This window comes from Dendroctonus ponderosae, unplaced genomic scaffold (genome assembly GCF_020466585.1).
Source record: "Dendroctonus ponderosae isolate FM_Combo_2020 unplaced genomic scaffold, Dpon_F_20191213v2 Dpon_F_20191213_1, whole genome shotgun sequence".
NCBI lineage: Eukaryota > Metazoa > Arthropoda > Insecta > Coleoptera > Curculionidae > Dendroctonus > Dendroctonus ponderosae.
In genome coordinates, this window is record NW_026017110.1 from 39,092,133 (window position 1) to 39,117,732 (window position 25,600).

Genomic DNA, 25,600 nt, shown 5'->3' on the forward strand with positions numbered 1-25,600 from the left:
TTAATGGCAAAAAACATAATGCCGCTGTGCCTTTCCATCAAAAAATTGTAGAACAGAACTTTTTCAATATCGAAAATTTTCGTAGTTTGAAGCAAAGATCGTAATTTTTCTTTTTGAATGCTTAAGTATTCCAATATGCTACTAATTAAACATGGAACAATTTCAAAATAATCCTTAATAGCAAAGTTGAAATTCGATCTTCAACTTAATATCTTCTAGAAATTTTCAATATTTTTCTCGTACTCCCCAAGTGAGCCTCCATCATCCCTTAAAAGGAATGACGCCAATTTTAAATCACCCTGTATAAAGAACAATTGACTAAATTTAAGGAAACCTATTTGTAATGCACAAATGGAATATTTGCAACTAGAGCAACACGAAATTGCTGAAAATATCAATACGTATTAATTCAGAGATTCAGGTATTCTCAAAAAACTATGCAGATTCATACAAACTTCATGTAATTTGTAGAAAATAAATTAAATATACAACATGCTTAGAAGTAAAAAAGTTCTTCGGTTCTAGCTATTAAGATGAGCAAGTAGGTACCGTGTTTGATAAATTAGTTTATCATATTGCAATATATTTCGTTTCAATTCTCGATTTAATTTGTTCACATTATATTCGACTTACCGGGCATTGTCGGCCTTCTCCCATGTTGACGGCTTTTTGCAAAAGTCGACCAAAAGAATCAGGTTGGCTTAACTGCCCCACACTAATACGTAACTGATGGACGAGTGTGGATGTGGACACGTACTGAACCATCTGAAAATTTTAAATCATTATCAATGAATAACGCTGTCGGTACATAATTTTCCAATAAAAGTTAAGACCATTTTTACACATTTATGAAACAGTCCGTCAATTAAGTACAGTTCAAGTCTACATACAAGTAAGCATTTTTAACGCAAAGCAATTGCGCCCATTGGCTGTATTCAAAGATTCGACAAAAGTAAAAAGTTCTGCTTTCCCGCTGGCTAAAAAAACGTAAGCAGCAATTTTCTGTAAAAACTTATTTAAATAGATAAGCGGCATTCTCAGCTTCTGTATGGTAGGGTGCTACATGTAATAAAAACCCCAATGTTTTCAGGTAAATTTTGTGAATATGTTTGAAAGGGATTGAAGTGAATATGTTTGAAAGGGGTGACTTCTTAACTGCTTTTTGATCGTATCTCAAACAATAAGTTTTAACTCATAAAAGATAAACGACAATATTTATATAGATTTGCAATATCAGTAAAAACGCTTTAGTTAAACATTATTGATTCAGATTCTGTTTATTGCGTTTGTAATACTTGTGCGCTACTTTGGCCAAGTAGTACTATTTTGATTAATAGTTTAGCATCGTTCGAAAACCGTATGCTCAAGACACGTTCATATAAATAAATACAACGAAACTCTGAATATATCGAACAGTTTCTGAATTGTAAACTAGCAATTATGGGTTAGTTAATATTAACAACAGCTAGTAACAACCATTACGCTTGCGTAATTATAATTAGCTTCTTGTCGATATTACCATATGCGTACATTCTTTTGCAAATTCCTTTGGATTTTATAATATCCTTGATCTAATAATGAACTTAAGAATGCTAGTTTACCAAGGTAAACTGTGCTGTTAATATAGGGATTTACTAGAAATAATTTTTCTGAAGATTAAAATTTAATTAAGCGGAATTTTTTGAAGATTCGGACCCTTCTTCTTATTGTAGATCAAGACCAAATTCGATAGTTTTTCAATCTTTCAAATGGTTTAGCAAGGGTTTCCAAAAACCTGATTTCACGTCTGTAGATCATTAATAGTCATTTCTTACGAAAAATATTTGATGCATTACGTGTTTCATACTAGCTGTTAATACCAAAGTAACAATTACAATGGTATGAATACCTACGTATTATCGTAAAGTAGCAAAAGGCTCGCGGAAAAAATATTTATTGTGCATAAGATAAAATAAGATATGATCATATTGCAGCATAAGTTTTATATAGGAAGAAGTTTGCGACTTTATAACTGCAGAAAAAGAATCCGAATTCTTAGATGCGATATTTTGTGGGAGGAATATTATAAAAAACTGAGTTGATGGATTTTAGAATTCGAAAGTGTATTTCTATATTATTACTAAGACAAACGTGACTCACTAGACTAGTGAATATACTCCATAAAATTTGTGAAATTTTTCTGTGGCAATAAAGCATATTTTGATTTGAATTGACTGCAGCTCGTCAAACTTACTTTTGCTTTGAAAATTTTCTTTAATTCCTTATGGATAAACATTGACCAAAAGCATTTATTACATTTATGTATGTTGCGTACATTACAAAAGTGGGTTTTATGTTATTGTCTTGAGAAAACAATTCAATAGATTCCAAACTGAAAGAGTGATGAATTGGCAAATCCGTCAGAAGAATAATACGCAATAATTTATGTTAAATGTATCATTTAATATTATCTATTATTTTGCTTATTCGCTCCTCTGCAGGGCCGATTGAAACAGTTTCGTCGAGTTTAGAATAGAACCTTCGGAGAAACTAAGCCCATTTTAAAGTATGGGATACAAGATTGGTAAACAGAATTGGTTTTTTGTTGGGTTCATGTTTTTGTTTGAATGTTGAATGCCCGATTGACATAACAAATTACTATTATATTCTTATCTTTCCTGGGACTCAGTCAAAGTGTGAAGTAAAAATTTTTGAATATCGTTTATTTCACTACGTTTCGGCGAGACAACAGCGCATCATCAGATTTAAAATTTACACAAACTTATGATTGGTAAATATTAACGTTCTTTTAGGTCTTTGCCCTCTTGAAACCTTAAATTTGTCTTTAAGACGTATGAAAATTAAGTTATTAAGCCTTAGGCAACCGAATTAGTTCTTAAAAATAAAGAAGGATAAAAATTGGTCTTTCGTTTCTTCTAAACTATACTTGAAAAAGTATAGTTAAAAATGTAAAAGAATATTACAATTGTTTTTATTTAAACAAGTTTCATGCTGCTTGAATTGAGGACCTTTGTGAATGCTACTATCAGCCTACTGCTGATAATGCATGTAATTGCCAATAACGGGAAATTTCATAATCTTTAAAAATGTATATTTTATAATAAAAAAAGTTTAAAATTAAATGATGATGCAGTAGTAGCTAGTCGGTGTCAATTGCCATTGATCGGTACAACCAGATTGAAGTTGAATTTAATCGGTCTCACTTATATAATATAATATATAATATGAGTGGTCATCATGTTCTCAATCTCACCAATGAAATTCAATATTCACATTTTTCTGCTGCTTGAATGCTCGTGGCACATTTTAACGTTTCCAAATTGTAAATGTGTACTTACCTGTGTAAAGCTCATAGGTTCAGTTGTGGCTCCACAATTGTCGCAAACTGATTGCTCAACTAAGGTCATGGCAAATTTTTGATGCGAAATACAATGTGGGGCAGAGCAAGCATCTTCCGGTTCCTTATGTGCAATATGGTCGTGAATTCTCAGCAGCATATTCTCGAAACATTCGGCTAAAACGGAGTGTTTGGTCATGAGTCAATTGCCTGCAGGTCGTTCTTTAGTCTCACACCATGCATGATACGATAGCAACATCATTTATAGATTTAGTTAAGAGCGTTATTTCGCCATGCCAACACTACATATATCTACACTTGCGTGACACAAAATTTCTTTGTTCTTTCACGAAACTAAGTTAACAAAATATTGGCCAAGCAATTGAGTAAAATGTAATTCTCAATCGGTTTTTTGCCCAATTGATGGAAATTAATCACTTTGAATATCTTGTTACCTGCGTCATCCATAAATCCAATCTGAAACCTTTGCTGATCTAGGAACGAATCAGCAAGGGCTTTACGTAGGGAGTCAGGAGGCAGGGCTTTCGCTTGACTATGTTGAAGCTCGGAGAATAATTCCTGCAAAAAAGAATGTGGCTTTAGTTATTGTTTTAGTGTGGTATCAACTTAACAGATATCCCAACTGGATTTTTATCGAATAATAGCACAATATAAAGGTAAACTACTAAATATCGGAAAGTGAAAGTTTTATTAATATATGGGTAATAGCCAAAATTTGATGGTATTGAGTTCAATCAAATGCATCTTTAATGAAAAATTTTAATGAACGAACATCTAGAATCGAGTCATTAGTTCAGCCAAATATTCCCCAATTCGACTTTCTCCTTTTAATGGCTTAGTTTATTAGCCGTAAGTAGCGGCAAGTCTAGGAAGCAAATCATATAACTATAAGAAATATTCCATCTGCAACTTCCTTAAAAGGAAATTATGTAGAAGAAGCACTTGTCGTTTTATATTATACATAACGGGATCAATGAATTGTGCGCCTGTCCTTAACATTTCCAACTTTCTGACCAAATTTCTTCCAAAATCTGACATTTTCTTTAAATTTGAATTCACCTATTTTTTTTTTTGAACTCTTGACTTTGAATTAATCACGTTTTACATTCCAAAATTGCTTCCCTCAGCTTATGTAAAGATTCCATCGTCCCCCATCGAACCCTTTGTTCGAAAAATACTACATTTTTAGATTAATTTTATTATTAGGCAATAACAAAATTAAAAACATGGATACATTTATTATCAAATCGAAATTAAAATACTCTCAGAGTTCTTTGCTGATGTAAGTACAGCAAGAAGCCCTACTCTTTCTTGCATATTCATTTAATTTCAGATATGCCAAGCATTTTTTCCTTAAAGTCCTGTCTGATAAACTTTCCCTCTGAGACAAGAAATCTACTAAATTATGGCAGCGCAGTAAAAAGAGAAAAAATATTTTTAAATCCTCATCGAGTGAACATTTCAAAGAATTCGTTATGAGTAGATCTGTAATATTTTTCGAAGAAATGCTGTTTATCACTGTACGACAATTCTGGGATTCCTTACGTCCCAAATTGCAGGAAAATCCGTTGGCGCGATCTGAAGAAAGTACTAAGAACGGATGATTAAGCATAATTTTTAAATTTTGTTGGCCTTCACTGGTCAAAGGAAGCAACTTGAGATATGAATCAGTTGAGTTAGAGCAATAGATTTAAATCTCCTGAATATGTATGTGGTGAAGCATTGTACTCATATATCCAGACAACTTACATAATTAAGACATATTTTTTTAAAGCAGAAAAGTGAAAATTTACCATTCTCAGTATTTCAATTAAGAAACGTTGTCCTCCAGTCAAAATTCAAGGGTACCATCTGATGCGAAGTCTAATTCAGTTGACTAACGTAAAATAGTGTGGTTTTACCACTACCAAATACCACCAAATAGTACCGTTTTTTCAGACAAAATCTAATTATGACTATATTTGAAATTGGATTTCCTTTCCTTACATCGTCATAGATTTGACGTACTAATTCCTTGGACCGTAGGTTCGATGGATCTTTTATTTTTATTCATTTTTCTTTTACCGATTTAGGCTTTTGACACAATAAAACAAAATCAAGGCTGCGTTCTACATATTATGCATATGAAAATAATGGTGACATAATTTTAATGAATTCTTAAAATTAACGCCACCTATGCTCGAGCTTCATTCACAAAGGAAATGCCTCCTTAACGTTTTTTCTGCTCTTCCGAAGCACATCGAAAGAACCATATATGAACTCATGGTCGTAAAAGGCGTTATACGGAGGTACATATACGATAAATGTTTTGCAGGAATGATATAATTTGTAAATTATCATAAATAGTGTATATGATGTACATGTGACATTTAAAATGTTTACTTTCCATTTAAAAAAATTAGTGCTCTACCTACGTTAAGAATTATATTGCATGGAGAGAAAAAATGACGCCATCAAAGAAGTGATCCTTGAGAAAGCCAATCGCTGTATTTCATAAAAAAGTGTCGTAAATTTTTATTTTAACCTTTATTTTAATTTAACAATTAATTTATTGACTGATTTAGGATCAGTCCAATGTAAGCTCAATTATTTTTAACAATGACCTAAAAGTTTTTATATGAAATAGATCTGGTGGAAACAATGATAAAAGCCCTAAAAAGCTGAGATCACTATGCTGCGTTTCCGAAACACGTGCGAAATTTGCTGTTTTTTTTTCAGTTTTCTAATAACTTATAAATGGTAAAGAAAATTTTGTTCTCTGCTCAAACTTCGATAATTCCTTAAGGTCAAATAAACGTGACGCCATACAACAGGCGCCATTGACTTCTGTCGAAATATTAGCTGTTTTTAATAAAAAGTTTGTCTTAGTTTGCTATTTTTACCGTTTCATTAATATACATTTCACATAACATTTGAACACTAAGTTAATACATTTTGTAACCAATTCCATTATTTTAACGTTTCTTTATAAAAATATGTAATGAGTTCTATACCTAGTATGTTTAGGCAATTAAAACTATTGCATTCATTTTATTTATATCTATATTTATTATTATTTAGCTATTTTTCTGTTTATTTTTTTTTATATTAGAACAATGCAGAGTATTTCGGAACTTACATAATAAAGAATGTATCTCAGTTTTCAAGTGTCACGCAAATTCTCACATTAAAAATAGAATCACACTATATTAATAAAGTTTATTAATTATTTTAATAACTATATTAGTTATTAAATAAACTGTATCTGTCGGTTTGAACAAGGAAAAAATATTCGTATAAAATTAAAATGACTTAAAAATCAGATAGTCTGTTGCAAATTAAAGAAGGCTTGATTTACCAAGTAACGGGTTCCAATTCAATATCAATGAAACCGGTTGTGAGTCAATTTCGGAACTCGAATCAACAGAACTACAAAAAGTTATAACCAGCGACCTACATAGGCAGATAGATACCATCGCGGATAAATACCGCAAAAATTTATTTCAAATGTTTTAATTCTTTATTTTACCTTATCTTTTTCACTTTGAATAGTAAAATTGTTCATAATTTGCAATAAAAATAAACTGCAAGTTTACATTTAAAATTAAAAAATTTCCTCATCTTATGTGTTTTTAAGTGCAAACGTTCACTTGAAGAGAAACTTTATTAGAGAAAGCAGACACTTCTTTGGAAGTGAATTTTTTACCCTTGTGTTTACCAGTTCAGCAAGCTAAAAATAATATATAATATTCATATTCTGTTCTATTTCTTAAGACTAACTCGAACTATATTGAACTTATTTTTGCGAGAGTTTTGCAAGGAGTATTCTATAACTGAAAGTAACATAATTTGCATTTAAATATCAAATTTCAAAACATTTTTCAAATGTCTTTATTCATGTTCATGTTAAAGGATTATGGTAAGCTCCATAGCTAAAAGTGTAATAAAACTTTTTATGACTGCAACCAATTGTACTGAAAGCACTTAAAACATTTTAAAAAGTTCAACGAAACTGTGAACAAATATTGGCTTTTTCATTTTAACATAAGATTATGCGATACTTTCAGGTAAACAAATCTGAGTAATTTTGTTTAATCACGGATTACCTGATAATGAAAAAACGTAAAAATAAAAATAAGGTGGCCGTAGTCATAAGCCAGCGATTTATACATTGAAGATTAAAACATTTTTTTTATACATTGATTATCCAGCAGTTTATACTTTCGTTTCTCATATTACATTTTGTGTGAAACGAGTAATTTTGAAACGGGGTCTTTATGAAATTATTCACTTATTTACTTCCCATATATACATAATTAGTAGTTATGGGATTGTTGCAAAATCAAGTTTAAATCCCCTTATTAGGGTGCCGTCTTGCATAAGGTTTGGAAATGGAGATATGGTTTGGAAATGAGTAATTAAATTTCCAAAATTAACTTTTATCTATTGGACAGATATAAATTGCAGACAAGCGCATCAAACATAACAAGACAACTTCTATCAGCTTTGGTCATCTCATAAAGGAATTCGATAGAGCATTATTGATTTGCATCACAACAATTGAAACAGGGAACAAAACGTCATGAAAAAAGGAAAATATGTGTCGCAAATGGCAATCGGCAAAGAGACAATCTTTGCCAATCCTGTTTAGCTTAGTTATGGCTAAAATGTATCCGTGAAAAGCATGGGATTCTGCTTAAATTCGAGGAAATCAACTAAATCTTTAATATTTATTATTTAATATTTAAATCTTTAGTATGTTTAAACTGGAATATTTAACAACATCTAAATAATCGGGACGCAGGTCATGCGTTTGAAGTGTCACGGCGCCAACATTTCCAGCAACAGAAGCCGGACGAAGGAAGTTAAAATCCAGTTCACTAATCAACTGGAGAAACATGTGTCAATTAAGCGTAAAATAAGAATGTTTGGAAATGTGTGTAAGATCTGTCTTGATTTATGCAGGGTAAATTAGAGCCGGAACCGCAGCTACAAAGCGCTTGTTTGAGAGCGATATTGAGAATTACGCGAGCAATAACAGGGCAATCAAAAACAAATATATTAGGGAGCAGGGGAAAGTGGAAGATGTGGTACAATGACTCAGAGATTGAAGACGATAGTGGAGAGACAATGTAGCCAGGGTTGCTTATGACTGGATAACCAAAATCATCAAACATTATAGGCGAATCAAAGAAAGACCACCGAAGAGATGGTGAAAGCGGGACGCATCATCCGACGAGAAAAAAGCATTTGAAGCCCAAAAACATGATTTTAGAAAATAAGAAATAGAAAATAGCCGCTTAAGCAGTATTAGTTTATTTAATGCTTCGGGTGACTACGAAAATCAATGTAGCAACTATCAGACCCTCTGGAATTTGTGTTAAAAACTTAATGACCAGAATTCCAACGATGACTAAATATTTTACCCTGAAATTCGGAGAATCGAGCAGTACCCCCACCAATGCGTCCGCCTTCAGCAATCACCGTTCCCCTGTTGCCACTCTTTTTTATACCTGCCATTTATAGGTAATTGGGGTCCTGCCTATATATTTATAAACCACAGAAATTCGTTTCTGCACCTGTATGTTTGGTCAACGAATAATCACCCCAAATGTCTCTGAACATGAACAAAAACATAACGTTTAAATTAAATTTCAATAATAATAAACAATGAAAGTGTAATGTACTTGTTAATGCAATGCAGTTCGTCCTACTGTATAGAATTTCGTGAAAAGAGTGTGCGGTCCAAATGAAGGATATATTTCATTAACGCCCATTATTGTGGCCGGATCACATAACATATTTAAGATCTAATCAATTCATGTTTGTGATATAACACATATTATCGTAAACATTAATACCTTGTAGCAGAGATTAATCGAGAAAGATATTACTAGATCGATCTACTAATATCTGGTTGTGGAAGTGGTAGATTGGACAACTTTTGATCTTCTAGGTAAGTTCCAAAGATTACTAAAATTATTAATTAAGTTGATACCACAAGCAATATTGAACTTAAAGTAACTACTGTGAAGAGTAACCCTATGGGTTAACTGGTAAGAACGATTATTAATCTATCAACCCTGAGCTTGAATTGAGCATGGTTTTTCGAGAATCAATTAATTTTTTTTCAGTTTTTTTATTTAGTTTTCTTTCCATTCAAATCACTGGGTTTCAGACTAAGTTTGTGTAATAATATAAACTGTTTTTCTTTTTTGCAGTTGGCTCGATGCAGCATTAGGTTAGTTTAGCATTACTTTGTCTATGGCGAATAGCACCTTACGGTGCTGCGTGTGATCCTGGCCAAACCAGGAGTTATTTTTCCACTTTTCAAAATTTAGCAAATATTTTTTGGCAAACAATTTGCTTTAGTTCATGTTCATGATCATGCGGACTTTTAAACCGTTCTTTTTAAATAAAGCCCCATGCGACAATGCCGGATAGCTAAATTAAATGCGGGTCTTTAAAGCAGCTCGAAGTGTTTGGAGCATATTTAGAGAGGTGGTTGAGGTGCAAAAATCAATGTGTTTGCCTGATAGAACTGTAAATTGAGCACTTTTTTATAGTTAAAACTATTTCGGAAATATTTTTATTTTTGGCGCAAAATTCAAGATAAATGCGAGTTTTAAAGCTACGCTTGGGTTTGGGTTTATTATAGAAGCGGTTGAACTGCAAACCTGTATGTGTCATTGCCGAATAGAGCTTTAAATTGTGCAGTTTCCTATAACAAACAGTATTTTGGAAATGTAGCTGGTTTTCGTTTGCTTTCGGCTAAATTTAAAGAAGCGGTTGAGCTGCAAAACTCAATATGCCATTGTCGGGTAGAGCTATAAATTGCGCACTTTTGATTAAAAAAAAAACTATTTTGGAAATGTTTCTAGTTTTCACGCGAAATGCAAACATTCAAGATTAATGCGAAATAATAAAGACAAGATCTACCATCCGAACAAGAATTAATTTATTAATTAATAATAATAAGTATTATAATATATTATAGTATATTATTATATTTACATAATGAAATTTATTAATTTAAGTTAAGTAATTCATTTTCATTTAATGAGAATTATTAAAACCGCTCTTAGATTTCATGTATTAAAATCATTTGAAGTCTAAATTGCAAAAAACATTCTTTATTTTTGAACTTTAGTCACTAGAGAAGCAAAACCCAATCGGCAATGGACTGATATTCTTGTCCGAAGAGCTTTTTAAACAAATTTTGATGCAGGTAAAAAAGAGAAATACTTGTTTTCTGGTATATATATACTTTTAAGTGATGTAATGTGTATTTTGAACGAATATGAGATCAGGATAATAATGTTAAAGAAATTGGGAATTTGAAATTTATTAACAGAAAACGATTTTGAAACTTCAAAATATTCAACAAAAACGTTTACTGCTCGTATCATGTATTCGATATGTATCTCTTTTTTGTTCTAATATTGTTTTTATCATTTGGGCAATCGGTAGAAAGAGAATTTTGAACTTTAAAGTTTGAAAACTTTGAAATTTACTTTGAATTTTAAAAATTGAGCTTTAGTAAATCGAAATTGCTTTATGCAGCTCACACAAAGAACAGTTGGGACGGCTGGTTGACATAAGCCAGCAAAAGTTGGTTTTAAGACAAAGGATTTATAATTTAAAAAGTCCCATACAGATAGCTACAATAATTAAGCGTGAAGAAGAAGCAGTTCTTTGATAAGTGGAACGCTTGTCGCAAATTTAAAATTTTGCCAGGTGTTTTTTTCTATCTATATACTGATGACTTGCAATTATAGGAGACCGAACCGAGTAAAACGGATGAAACAAAGAAGTTCCAACAAAGTGAATTTGACCTCAAATATAAAAAGTGAAATGCTGGTGCCTATAGTACAGTTTGTTTTGCTTTGATATTAAGAGAACTTCACTGCATTACCAATATGCAGTTATAATAAACACATATCAAGAAGTAATTAATAAATTTCCAAATTAAACTGCTATTACTGGCGTTCCCACTATAACGTGATTAAATTATGAGAAAAAGTAATAGTTGTTTATAACGGAATTCTCGCACAAAGACCGATCATGGCTATTGTTTTTCTCAGAAACATAATATATGAACGCTTACTTTTTTATGGCTTCAGAAAATCCAAGTCTCCACACTGCACAGTAGTTTGGAAAAACCCTTGACATTGATAGGGAATAATAAAATATATAAAATATTGCATCTATTCATTAAAAGCATTCAATAAAATATCTGAAATTTGACATATTACCCGGAATATTCAATATATTGGCATCCAGTACTTATTCATAATCATAATTACCTAGATTGGTTTATCATGTTTATATGGGTCGGTTTACACTCAAAGTAGCAAATGCACTGTTTTCCTTTTTGAATAAAATTCAGATCAATTAGTTACATAAAAAAATGCGAAAATGCTGGAATAATAAATCTATATCTATATTATTAAATATTATTATTTACTTATTTCGCTGCTGTTAACACTGTTTATCAATTTCGTAAATAAACAATTCGCTGCAAATTGGTTGCAATTTTCAAAATGTTTGCCTTTCCAATATTTCGTTTGACAACTTAACAAGAATCAGTTCACATTAAACAAACAATGAAAATTTCTGACAATTATTTAACGCCTGCAAACAATTACTATCAGTTAACAGTTTAAATCACTAAATCATTCATCTTTTTTAGTTACGATAGCTTCGGCTTAGCTAGTTACGGATTCTATAAACATGTAAATGATTATAAATGCTTAATAAATTGGTTTCCCATAATTAATATTTAACATAATATTAAAACAATTATGATGTTAATTCTTAAAGCGGATATTATATCTATGGGATATTGTCAATGATTAACTTTGCCAGGAAGCCCATTGTGTAATCTTCAAATGTAACGATTTGCCTATGCTTTGCTTAAGAATATGCGCTAAAAATACACTAATGATTTGCTGAATGAATGAATGTACTACACTATGCGACTATAAAATAAACAACAGCGACAATGTTCTGTGAGTACCTACACATTACTTAATATTTTTAAGCATTTGGAATAATATATATTTAAGTATGTATCCAGTGTGTTATATGTAGGTTTTAACAATAGTGAAATTAGCAATGTAAATATGAAACAGAATGTGAAGGTTGCAACGCTCCCGATAGCCAATACTTTGCCTAAGAACAAACCTATTGTACGTCACACCTTATATTTCACAAAGAATAATTGGCATATTCGTATCTGTTTTTCCCGAAAACAATCTTATGGTAATACTTTTTAAATAGAAGTAATGTGCATTTGAAACATTTGCTTCAAAAGTTCGTTGTAAATTTGTTAAAATATAAATATGTATAATAATATAAAAGAAAGAGGTTTTGAACCAACCAGTACAAAATTATTTGCATCTAAAATTTTAAACGCGCTTTGCATATCTATGTTTGTAATGTATTGCGGGTAATATTTATTTATCAATTAAAATTACTAATCTTAAAACAAATTTTTCATTTTTTAGACTTTGTATTTGTTTTACATGTTTTTTTTTTCACAAATTATACGATATAGCAACATAATTAGCATTGCAGTTGCAAATTACGCTTCACCATCTGTGAAAAAATCAAAGATTTATCAACAAATCCAATCCTGCGCAACCCCTGAAATGTATCTGCACATAATTCAATTAGTTTGAAAAAATAGACTTACTTTCAATTTCCATTTTGCGTCAGCATCCAAAGTTTTGGAGAAAACTGTATCCTTTTTAGTTGCATGTTCACTCACTTTACTCTTAGTACGTGGTAGCGTATTGAACTCCTTCACTTCACCACCGACTCCAGATTGCGCCTGAAGTGGCTTCTTGTACCGAAACTTATTAATCATAATTCGAAATTTCGATTAGATAATAACATTAATTGAGCGGGAAATGAAAAAACAAACAGTTTCATAACAGGCGGCAAGTTAACGAACTCCATACGTTACACTGAAATCGTGAAGACTGAAGCTGTCCCGAAGAAAATGGAATGAAGAAACGGAGAAAGACAAACAGATTGGGTGAACAACGGACGGAATGGCGATAGCAAAATATTGTAGGTGAACCCGGTCGAACTAAGCACCAAGTTAGAACGGTGGTATTGGCATCAAGGTGTACAGGTAGATAGAGAGTTTAAATATTGTGCTATTTGGGACTTACACTGTTGCCATCAACCACTGTAGTGTGAGTCTATTGTTCTGGCTCTAAACCTCACGGACTTTCAACTATATATTCAATGAAGACTACGTGTGGTCTCAAGAATCACGACTGCCTCATTTGAGTTCGTTTCATTCTTTTCACGACTTTGTGGATTCATGCCAATCAATGATTTATAGAACATCCCTTTTCAATGGGTTCATGGAAGGTGAGCGCTACTTCCGCGTTTACGCTGTAGTGCCTATGCTACAGCGAATTCTACTTTTTTCTCTCTAAGAATCAATCATATAATAATGGGTATACAAATATTAATTGAATATTTGGTAGCATTTTAAGAACGAACAGTGGTTTATAAATCCTGCGGCAAAAAATAGATGAAAAATAATGTTTTGTCAACATCACGGCAAATCCAAAATTGCACTTTTTAGCTGGTGCTCTGGCCCGAGGGTTAAATGTTAAATAAGAGATGAGGTCGAGTGATATCTCATTTGAGAGAGGTTTATATCATTGTGGTGTTCCCGAGTTTAAAGTCGCTGTAGTCTTTACAGACGAATTAACGACTTGTTAAAATAAAAAATGAAAAAGGTTTATATTTTCCGCACACTTTGTTTTGCATACGTAAAAAAGGTAAACTAAACATTAAGATGCTAAGTACTTAACACTAGTTGTACTGTTTTGAAAAAGTTTAAATTTTTTCATTGTTTCAAGTGTTTTTCTAGGGTATATCAATGATTTTTGACCAAAAGTGTTCAACAGACTCTGAATGAATTTTAAACATTTACATATAGTGGCCCCAAAAAACTAGTCGAGTGGAATGAGATATAATAATGCCAATTCATTGATTTGGGTAGTCGGCATCCAGCCACTCTCGTACACTGTTATGATAATGGGGTGGAGTTCCGTCTTGTTAAAAATGCAGAAAGTGTTCATCTAAAGCTAAACTGCTATTACCGTTCCTCTGGCTTTCTGCCTCTGGCGCCCACGAACTATGAATGTTTCTTTGGAGATTTCTAGCACATTTTCATAGACTTGGGCAGCTAAGGTTCCATTCTTAAGAAAAGGTCCAAGTTATTTTATCATGTGCACCATAGAGCAAGTAAAATTGAAAAAAAAAATTACTGTCTCTATGATGTGCACACACTAATTTTTCCTGTGTATAGTATCCACGAACTAACTTGGGCTAGCATAAAAACTAAATCTGGGTAAACAGTCGGCGTATTCTTTGTGAAACATGGGCGTGCGAAATATTTAAAAACCCCTGTTTTAAACTGTAAATTATTTTAGATTATTTCTGATCTGAAAATATCTTTGTCCAAGGTAAGTATGGCGTCAAATATTTTGGAAATTTTAAATGCACGTTTATTTATTTATCACTATCAGAGTCTTGAGAACTTGATACGCCATTAACATTAATTGCCAACATCCTATGTTTATTGTCTAATAATAATAGTAACAATAAAGTACAGCTAACACATACTAAAAATACGTCTGATAGTCTGATAACAAAAAACAGTCTGATAAAAATAAACTGGTTTCTTCAAATAGAAATAAATCTAAATAAGACACAATAATATGACCAATTAACATCAGTCATACAGTGACCAATGAACTTATAATGCGTCAACATCAAGTCCACGTTGACCCGATGAGGTGGACATCAGAATATTCCAGACAAGAACGGGGAGTAGTCACATACAAATTGCTTGGATTTTAGGATCGCTTTATGCAGCAAATTGATCATACCCCCATTTTTTACGTCTGACCACGTAACTTCGTAAAGGCTCTATGAGCCTCCGTAAATTCATGCAGATTTACGTCGCTTCGGTAGCGACAATTTTGTTTGTCGAAGTGGCCATTCTGGTTCGTTTTCTAGATGCCACTCTGTATTTTACTATTAATTTGACCGCTCTAATATCAGTCAATCAAAGTTAATGTTATCAACTATACATTAAAATCACACCGATAGCAATTAAGTGCCCGACCGAAAGTTATTTAGTAATCAACAGACAAATGTAGTATTTGAAAGCTTAGATGTTAGTAACGAAAAAAACTGCCCGTATATTTAATATATTGTGGGCAAACACATATTCTTCACATCTAAATAAAAAAAATCTCTCATTTGAACCAGAATATGTAAGTCATTCGTCGTCGATACAAAACTTATGTTTCAAATATCATAATTTTCGTTCATATATTTGGGCTATTATAAAGTAAAAGCGGAGCACCATAATTAAAAAGAAAGCATATTTCATTAATTACCAGATAAAATCTAACAACCCGTTGACGAGGTGTCACATCTTGTTAAACATTATTAGAAAATCAAATAAAATTATTCGAAACGAGAATAATCAGTAGTTTAGAAGAATCAATGTTATTGCTTTTACATATTTAAACAATACGTCCTCGAAAACCTGAGCATCAAATCTTCGTTATACATTTTGTTTCTGCAATTGATGAGATTAAACTATACCAAAATTATTTTATAATTATACTTTTTATACACTTTTTAACTAACTGTATATACTAACGTAAACTCATTGATACGGGGCAACATTGTGTTGAGGGTTGAAGTGTTTGTTTTCTTGCATTAATAGTAGATTGGGCCTTTTTGAACGTGTCTTAAAAACCGATTAAATCCTTTAAGAGAGGTGAATTTGATGTTTCTAATAAAAGTAAAAATGAAACTGGCACTGCAATCAGATACTGACTTCAAAACAAACGAAAAAGAAAACTGTAGACCAAAAACGGCTTAAAACTTGTAGTTCATTCCAACTTTTTACTGGGGCGTTCGTTTGTTGAAGCATCCTGTATATGAGACAGAGGCAACATGGGCGCCTTGTGTTTGTTTCTTGGGAGACAACTGCAATTTGGAGTAACCGTTTTGAGAAAAAACACATTAAATAAGCGTTATTATCTATCTTGATTTTTTTTATTATTCAAAAGCGTTGATGCCAATAAGGCATTGGAAAGAAGATTTCTGAATGCTACTAATAATGCTTGAGACCGGATCGTAATCCGGAATGTTAATGTTTTTGCACAATAAACGTTCTTATTATTGTATAGTTATCTCGTACTGTGCAATGACTCCTTAGAATGACCGACATCAATTTTGTATAACTCTAAATACTTTAGAACCTAACAAAAACCTGCTGCCTGCTGGATAACGACTAGTCAAGGGATGAAATACTCTAATAATCATTTAAACCAGAGACAAGAAATACTATTTTATCCCTTGTCTCTGATTTAAACTACCTGCGTTTCTCAGATTTTCACATGTAGACCATTCGCTTCACGTCAGTTCTACATACCAACATCAATTAGTTCTCAGCAGATTTAAACTTTGCGTACTTTTTTTTTTACTATTTTGATGGTTTAGTACCATCCATAATAAGCATTTGATGCGGTTAATGTTTCTCAGTAAGGAGAAAGAATCAATTAAATATTTTAAATCACTTGAAAAAATCACATAGTATATACAGGATTATTGAAAGATACTGATGAATAGTGAATTGATAAAAAATACAATGCTAGAAACTTCATATTGGTTGGACGGGTTACCGGGATGGATGGAAAAGTAACCGAATGGGAACATAGACAATATGCGCTTTGAAGAAGGTACAAACCGCTCACTCGATGACCAATCCATCTGAAACGCATCTACGCAAATTGAATAAATGCAACGCGAGACAAACCGGAATAGAAATTTCTACCAGAGTCTTATGTCCAGCAGTATCACAGTGACCATATACAGGGTGGCCCACCGGGAACCGCCGCGATCGATATTTGGCAAACTATAGTTAGCAGATATGTATTTGAAAATTGCACATTGGACATAAAGTCGTTGAGGGCAAGCGATCGAAAATTCTACTCCAAATTCTAAATATATTTCATGTATAATATCCTATACCTAAGTTTAACCATTTTTGATATGCAGTGTGTCCAGTATAAAATGATGTACATGGGGATATTAGAAACCGTTAGAGTTACAGGACCAAATGGGGAAAAAGTTGCGCAATCAAGTGCCTATAAATATTCTGTCATCAACTTCTTTGAACTCGGAAGAGCAACTACTACCATAAAATCTAAATTTTGTTAATTTTAATTATTTATCTTGACCAAACACAAACATCTTATACATGGCTAAAGAGCATATTTAAAGGGGAATTTAAAAATGCAGAAATTCAATATGGCGCCCATAAGAAAAACAAAAGTTGACTTTGCCTGGCCTCATTGAACATAGTGTGTCTAGATTACTTTACTAAAAACAGACAGTTGCAGCCACTCGATTAAATAATCATTTTTCCTATAAGGAAATATGTCCTACTTAATTTCAGTCTCATTTCTTGTTGAAAAGAACTTACTTTAATGAAATGTTGACAACATTTTGATAACTATTAATACAAAGTGTAAAAAAATTAGTTTCAAAATGACGTTAAGAAAACCGCCCAAAATCAATTTTTTCAAAGTGACCATTTTTAATGCAATCAAATGGCAAAGGAGTGCTGACAGCTGTCAGGTACTCAGGTCAGGACAGCTGTCAGGTGTAAAGTTATATCATTTTTTGGTAAAAAAACTGGTAAAAATTTGGTAAAAACAAGATAATTACAACAATTAACAGCATAATCTATTTGTGAATCTAAGTGTGTGTACGTTGGGAAGGATTGGAGTCCCGACATTTCGTTGAATTTAATTGATATTTTACAAGATTCCTTGGGAATACATTTATTATCATTCAAGATCAGACTAATGATGCAAGTGTATTGTAATTTTTAAATACGCATTAGTTTTTGTTTTGATTATGGTCCAAATTATTTAACACATATTTGTACACAAAATTGAAAAAAGTTGTAAAAAATATATCGTATATAAGATATGCCAGCAAATGAAGGACTAAAGTAGTTATGTTATCGATCTGTAAAAATAACTTTCAATTACAGTAGGTAGTAAAATATTTGAAAGGAACCACTTAAAGGCGAAAATTATTTTCATAAAGCAGCCTAAGTAATATTAATTGCGTTAACTAATATATTGCAAGAATTGTATATTAGGTCTTGGCTAACAGCCACAACGCTATTAAATCATCTAATTTAATTATATCCCATTGAGATAATAATGATATACCACATATTGAAATGATAATGACAATATATTGAAAATTGCAAGTTATAAATTTTTTTTCGCGGTTTTGTCATATCAATTGCTAATTGAAAAATTCTTCAGGTCTAAATAAATATAGACCTGAAGTATTTGAATGTTGTTAGTTCAAACCCAAGAGGTGGCAGAAATGATATGTGGAAATTTCAATAAGAAAACTTATAACTCTCAAGATATACTTATGTGATTTATACCATCAGTACACATTACCAAACTAAACATCTCAAAACAAATAAAAGTTAACATTTTAAAAGGTAATTCGGAAAACGTGGGATACGTTTGAACGATATGTAGCAACACTTCTTGATTCAGCGCCTTTCACAATCTGCTTACTGCTGACCATGCATAGCCTCATTTTCTCAATGTTTTTGAAATTGGCATATGGCTCCATTTGTCGGTGCTAAAGCTCCTCAAATAAAATATGCAAATTGTGTATCTTATTTAATATCCTGCGACAATAATATTGACTTATAGAATTATTATTTATTATCCAAAAGTATCCTCTAGGTCAGGAGTAGGCAAAGCGGCGCCAGCGGGCCCCATAGCGCCCCCGATCGATTTTTAATGCGCCCTCGCTGGACTATTGTAAATGTATGATAGCCAGAGCGAGTTTCTTTGATTACAAAGGGCAGGGTATTTGTTTGTTGTGTAATAATAGTGTTGCGATTCCCAAGAAAACTAATATTGAACGACATTTTAAGGCCGTCCATACCAATTTTGATAGTGACTATGCAATGAACTCTGAAATTTCTGAAAAAGAAAAAAAAAGTTCTTTAAAATCTTCAATAACTAACCAGCAAAGTTTTTTTACTAAACCACTGCAACAACATAAAGCTGCAACGATCGCGGCATATAAAATATCGCATTTGCTAGCTAAGAATGAAAAACCATTTACAGATGGAGAATTAGTGAAAGAAGCCATGCTAGAAGCTGCTGATTCACTTTTTGAAGAATTTAAAAATAAAAAGGAAATAGTTTCAGCTATAAACACGTTGCAATTATTAGCACAAACTGTCACTAGAAGAATTGAAGTCATTGCGGATAATTTGGAGGCAGAATTAGCAAATGATATGAAAAATTTTATTTTCTATTCGCTACAGATGGATGAATCAACAGACGTGACAAATATATCACAATTAGCAATTTGCTTGAAGATGGTATTTTCTGGTTTTACAACAAAGAAGAATTTCTTAAAGTTCTGCCATTAAAAGGAAGCACCAGAAGAGGAGATACCTTTTCTACTTTTAAAAAGTATATAACAGATGTTAAATTACCTCTACAAAAGTTATCGTCAATTACAACAGACGGGGCACCAGCGATGACTGGTAAGAAAAAAGGATTTATTGCCTTATCTAGACAGAATTTCTTATTCCCGAAATTTATTTCTTATCATTGCCTCATCCATCAGGAAATGTTACGCGCAAAAACAATCGGTTTTTAACACGTATTTACGATAGTAACAAAAATTATTAATTCCATAAGATCGGGAGCAATGCAAAACACATGGTTTAAATTACTTCTAGAAGATGAGGACGTTCAATGCACAGATCTTCTTTTACATACTGAAGTGAGGTGGCTGAGCAGAGGTAAAATACTTCAGCGGTTTATCATGCTTTTACCACAAATAAAGCAATTTATTGCATTAAGAGGCGAATTTTACGAGCAATTAAAAAATAAGGATTGGCTAATCGACCTCCGATTTCTGACAGATATTACGGCAAAGTTGAATGAATTAAATTTAGAAATACAAAACGAAAAATCAGCATATCGCTGACATGATTAGGGCTGTAAATGCATTCAAATGCAAGTTAATGTTGTTGTTGAAATCCCATCTATTGAAAACACCATTATCACATTTCCCAAATACAAAATATACTGCTGAGAGTTTAAATTTTAACGAAGAAAATTTTACTGCTACATCATAATTAGAAATTATAGCTAATCTAATAGAAGAGTTTTCTTCTGGATTTGAAGATTTTGCAGCATTAGAACCCATTCTAAGATTTTTCGTGAATCCATTCAATGTTACTGAAGACGATGTTCTTGACATAGTTTCAGTGTATTTCGAGCTTCATAATATTAGAATTAGAAATAATAAACTTGCGAAGTGACATTATTTTAAAAGCGGTTAGTAATGATAAAATGTTTTGGAACTTAGTCGATGAAAATAGGTATCCTATTTTGAGAAAATGTGCGCTAAAAATTTATTCATATAGTGCAACAACATACAATTGCGAGTCGTTGTTCTCAAATATGAAATATTTTAATTCAAAATAACGAACAAAGCCAAATGACTTACATTTAGTTAATTGTTTAAGGACCGGGAACTCTAAATATATCCCTAATTATAAGAAATTAGCTGAAAATATGGACACTCAAGTTTCACAATGAATTATATGTATCATTACATGTGACATCAACAAAATTACGTTATAAAAAATATGTTTTTAATGCCTATCTATACCTGTTGATTATCTTGCCTATTGATTATAAATTTAGTATTGCGCCCTTACGGACAAACAGGTTGCCGACCCCTGCTCTAGGTGATAGTTCTTGATTACTTTTTGATAAATAATTCGTTCTTATTGCGAAATAAAAGCACTATTTATCAATCTGTAATAAAAGACGTGAGAAAATTCTGTCTTCTTTAAAGACAACAATTTTTGAGGTCAAATACCCAACAATCAGTTTGTAAAAAATGAATCCGCCTTAACAATATAAAACTTTTATAACAAATTTGTTATCATCATTCTTTTGTTAGAGAACTGGCCCCTCACTTAAGCACTTCGCCAAAAGTCGTGTACTTTAGTTAAATGTAAATTTGCCTTGAATAAACATTAAACAACCAGGGTGTGTGAGGCCGGATAGCAAGCAGACTTGATTGAAGAAATTAACTCGTCCAACTCTATTGATTTCTCTAAATTTCCATTGAAAAAAAAAATTTCGTACGGACAGTTCTTGTAGATTATGATTATTAAAATGTTGTTCATGCCAAATTTCCGACTTATTCAAGATTTGGTAAAATTGATTTGCCAAAATAGTCGACCGACATAATTGTTATGGTATATTAGGAAATAGTCTGCTGAAAAATGTCTTATATTTAATGTGCTGCTATCCGTCTGTGCAGGATATATGTATGTCCTGTCGCATAAACGCTAAATAAATATAAAGTTACGACCGGTATAATTCAGTGATAATTTGAATTATAAAGTCACACAAAATAATTTTTGGATTGTGCCAAAAGCAAATTGGGCAAATGCAGTTTAGATTTCGTAATGCTATGTGAACAAGAGAGGGCATTGTCAGGATATAAGCTTTTATTCAAATAAAAAAAAAATTATTCTCCGATATAAAACTACGCAAACAATATTTTTTGGTAATAGTAATATGGGTTAAAAATCTATTAAAAACAAGCGAAACTTTTATTTACACTTTGACTTCCTGTACCTCGAAAACTATTTACTTTCGGATAAGATGAACTGGACTGAAATGCAATATTTTGTCTAAACAATGTGACGGTAAATTTTGTCACATTAGTTGAGACCACCCTGTAAAAATACTGAAGAAATTAATCAGTCTAAAGTCCAGATCAGTTATAAATTAGCGATAATTGGTGTTGTTGCAAAAGAAAAAGTATTTTTCCATAGAACCACACATGACACCAACATTTTCAAGAGCTAATGAATAAGATTGCAGACACTGACCACGTATGTGGATTCCGGTATATTGTAAGGAAACGGAAACATGGAAATTTCCAAAAGAAATAATAATGATACTAGCTCGTACTTAATAGGTAATTAATCGAACAAGTTCAAGCACAAACATTTTCGGGAACAATAGTTAATGCGAACTGGAATCAATGGTATTTTTGAGAATGACCAAACTGTTTAGATTATTTGTCCTGTGTAGTGATATTACTGTAATATTATCTGTTTTGCTTGTGCTATTGAACGGTGTTCAGTAATGGACTCTATAGGAATCTCCTTGGAAAAAAATAGTAGCGTATTAAATGGATGTACCGAAGAGACTTTAAAATTACCGGGACAGAGCAATAAAACTGTTCTGGAAAGACTTACAAAAGAGCATGAAGTCCCATTACCCATGAAAACCCGAAAGCTTACATTGTAACCTGATTAAAAGTCTCACATCGCCTGTATCCTGCAAGGGACGAAAATAAAGACCTGGTAGAAGAAGTGATTCATTGCTTAGTACAGTATAAAAGTATATTCCGAGCTGCTGATGTTAAAATATGTATTGCGATTAGTTTGGACCCCATCTAACATCCGCAATAAACAAACACAAGATGAAGAACTGGCATTGAAAGTTTTGTAAAATTTAAGAATTACCTTTTATTTATTTAGCATATCCAGATTTAATGCTCTGGCGATGAATATGCACTCACGCCGTTTGGTTTTATGCGCTCAAAACCATCGGTGAAATTAAAGTTACACAAATGTTTATTACTGTAATCTGTTTAATTTGGCAAGTTTTTACCTACGTTTAATATAAAGAACGTTTCATGGATTTTATTTAGACACGTGGAACTAAATGTCAATCTTTATAGAGTTCACGGCCCACTAATTAAACACGATAAGTTAATTAGGTAAAATGGATTGTTTAAATATTAGCAAAAGGTGAACACCTAGGTGTAAGGAACTGAACAATCATTGTTTGTAGTTTAGAGGACCTAAATAACAAAATAGAAATGATTGAAGCTTTGGGTCTGAACATTTTGAGATTTAGTTAATTTTTGAATTCACCAATTTTTTTCTAAACGCAGTAGAATCGAATTAAAAAAATGTCTTGTGAATAAAATTCTGACAATTTTTACCATTCTTAATTAGAACTTTAAGACGAATTGAAACTTGCGTTATATACAGGATACCTATTCCATTTACACACACAAGTAGACAATATGTTTTAAACGTCGATTGAACATTTTTTCATTCGATCAGTCCCTTCACCTATAGGCTACCTTAAAAAAATTAAAACTTCTGATTGTTGATTCATATTGATGATGTTTGTGTCATATTGTGTGTGTTCAATTTTTAAAACGCCAAAATCATCAAATTTGCATAAATAACATCACTTCTTGGACTTTTCTACTAGTGCTTGGCAAGCTGATACACTTTTAAGTCCGCCCAGCAGGCCTGGCAAAATTTCCGACTCGGGTATCAACTCGCCACTTTCTCCTGGATCGGTTTACAGCGTTTTTTTTTATCCAGAAGTGAGATTTATCAGTTATCCTTTGTGACCAGTGTTAAAGTCAAGGAACGAGGAATGAGGCAAAATCATCTGGGGAATGTTGCTATTGATGTGTAGACGAGAGGGTTGAGGTAGGAATTGTTACGGAATTTTGAGTATGCATGTATTCGGAAAATATAATGGAAAATAAGGCCAGTTCATACTGAATTCTTTCAATGTGTTTTGTATTCTTTTTCGCTATAGATTTTTCATTTACATGGTGCCTTTTCTTACTGATAAGCTCTTATATAATTGCTATTGATGCTATATATGCTATATAAGCTTTTTCTGCTTCTCTTTCTGCAACTTTTCAGTGCGGTTATTAAGATCATTCAGTGTAATACATAGTTCACCTTCTTGGTTTCAGATTTTTCAGAAATATTTAAACTTGCACCTTATTTTTAAGAATCGGCTTAATTTGCTTTTGAGCTGAAGAAAAGTTATAACTTTCAAATTAGCGACTTGAAATTTGGCCGGAATCAATAAAAAGGTTTGAGCTAAATACATAGAAATTTTATTAAAAACCGAGAAATGGTTGATTTTTCAGCAATTGTTAAACTTGCAAATTGTTTTTAGAATCCGCCTGACTAGGATTTGAAATAAAGAAAAAATCATTCGTTTCAAATTAATTAAAAAAGCGATATGTGAATACGTGAATGAAAATAAAACATGTATAAATATTCACATCATGTTTAGCATTATTTTGACTATTCCTGAAAGGCGATGCATGTAGCACGGTTGTGGGAAAGTTGATAGGGAAAAACTGTACAACAAAAGTTGATGGTACAAGTTGTTAATTTTATAACACCGATTCTAATATTTAAACTCTACTGTTTTTAAAGGAGAAATGAAACTAGTAACAGATTATATTATACATTTCTTAAGCCTACCTTATAGCCACTTACCTCTGTAAATTTAATATTGATTTTAGTAAATTACACCAGAATTTAAAACATTCGAATAGCGATTCAGCTGTATTCTATGATTTTTGTTCTGAACCTCTTCAAGTATGAACATTAGGACAAAATAAATAATATATCGAGTTAGGTCAATGAGTCTTATAGATTGCCAGATAGGAGAAGCATCATTTGAAAAAATCCAAGTAATAGGCCAGCTTAATGTTCTCGTTTAAGGTCAAGAACACCAAGATCACTGACACGATGTCCAAGCGCCAGGGTAAGCAACAACACATCTACGAACATCATTTCGTGGCCATCTGAACTTAACAAAACGCATTATCTGCAATTAACAGTTATCCCAATCAGCTAGAACCGTTTTAATCAAATTTAGTGAAAATGCATACATAAAAATTAGAATCTAGATACTTGTCATTTGTAACAATAAACCATTATTTTAACCAATATGTTGAAAATACGTTGTAATAAAATGGTCAAGTAAAATAAATTAACTTGTATGTTTAAAAAATATGTCCATTGTATTGATTACAATCCGGATCAAATATACGACGGACATTTATGTAAGCACATATATGTCCAAAAGCAGGAGACGAATTATATGGTAATATCAAGTGGGAAATAAATATATCTATTACTACATAAGTAATTTTTGATCAGATTTTCTATTGTAACCGCTATTTACAATTCAGGACCTTTAAAAGATTGGACCAAGTGAGTGAAGTTCCTGGTTGACATTGTAAACTATCAGTACTTAGTTGGTAGACATCAAT

General features: G+C 32.1%; 1 protein-coding gene and 1 long non-coding RNA gene across 3 annotated transcripts in view; one reads left to right on the forward strand and one right to left on the reverse strand.

The window, feature by feature from the left end:
• Window positions 1–256: 256 nt before the first annotated feature.
• LOC109535564 (inactive ubiquitin carboxyl-terminal hydrolase 54) overlaps window positions 257–25,600 on the reverse strand; it is a 32,422-nt gene continuing 7,078 nt past the window's right edge. Inside the window, exons 1-4 of one of the 2 annotated variants that reach the window (XM_048670432.1) lie at window positions 13,035–13,636; window positions 3,793–3,916; window positions 3,339–3,514; window positions 257–765 (exon numbers count right to left, since the gene is read on the reverse strand). In XM_048670432.1, coding sequence (XP_048526389.1) covers window positions 619–765; window positions 3,339–3,514; window positions 3,793–3,916; window positions 13,035–13,208 — 621 coding nt within the window. In that variant the 5' untranslated portion in view covers window positions 13,209–13,636 and the 3' untranslated portion in view covers window positions 257–618. Of the gene's footprint in view, window positions 766–3,338; window positions 3,515–3,792; window positions 3,917–13,034; window positions 13,637–25,600 lie in introns of those variants that run through there. The other variant, XM_048670433.1, reaches the window with a different exon arrangement.
• On the forward strand, window positions 23,663–25,317 carry LOC109535567. The gene is made up of 2 exons (XR_007282441.1): window positions 23,663–24,005; window positions 25,047–25,317. It is a non-coding gene; the product is annotated as an uncharacterized LOC109535567 (long non-coding RNA).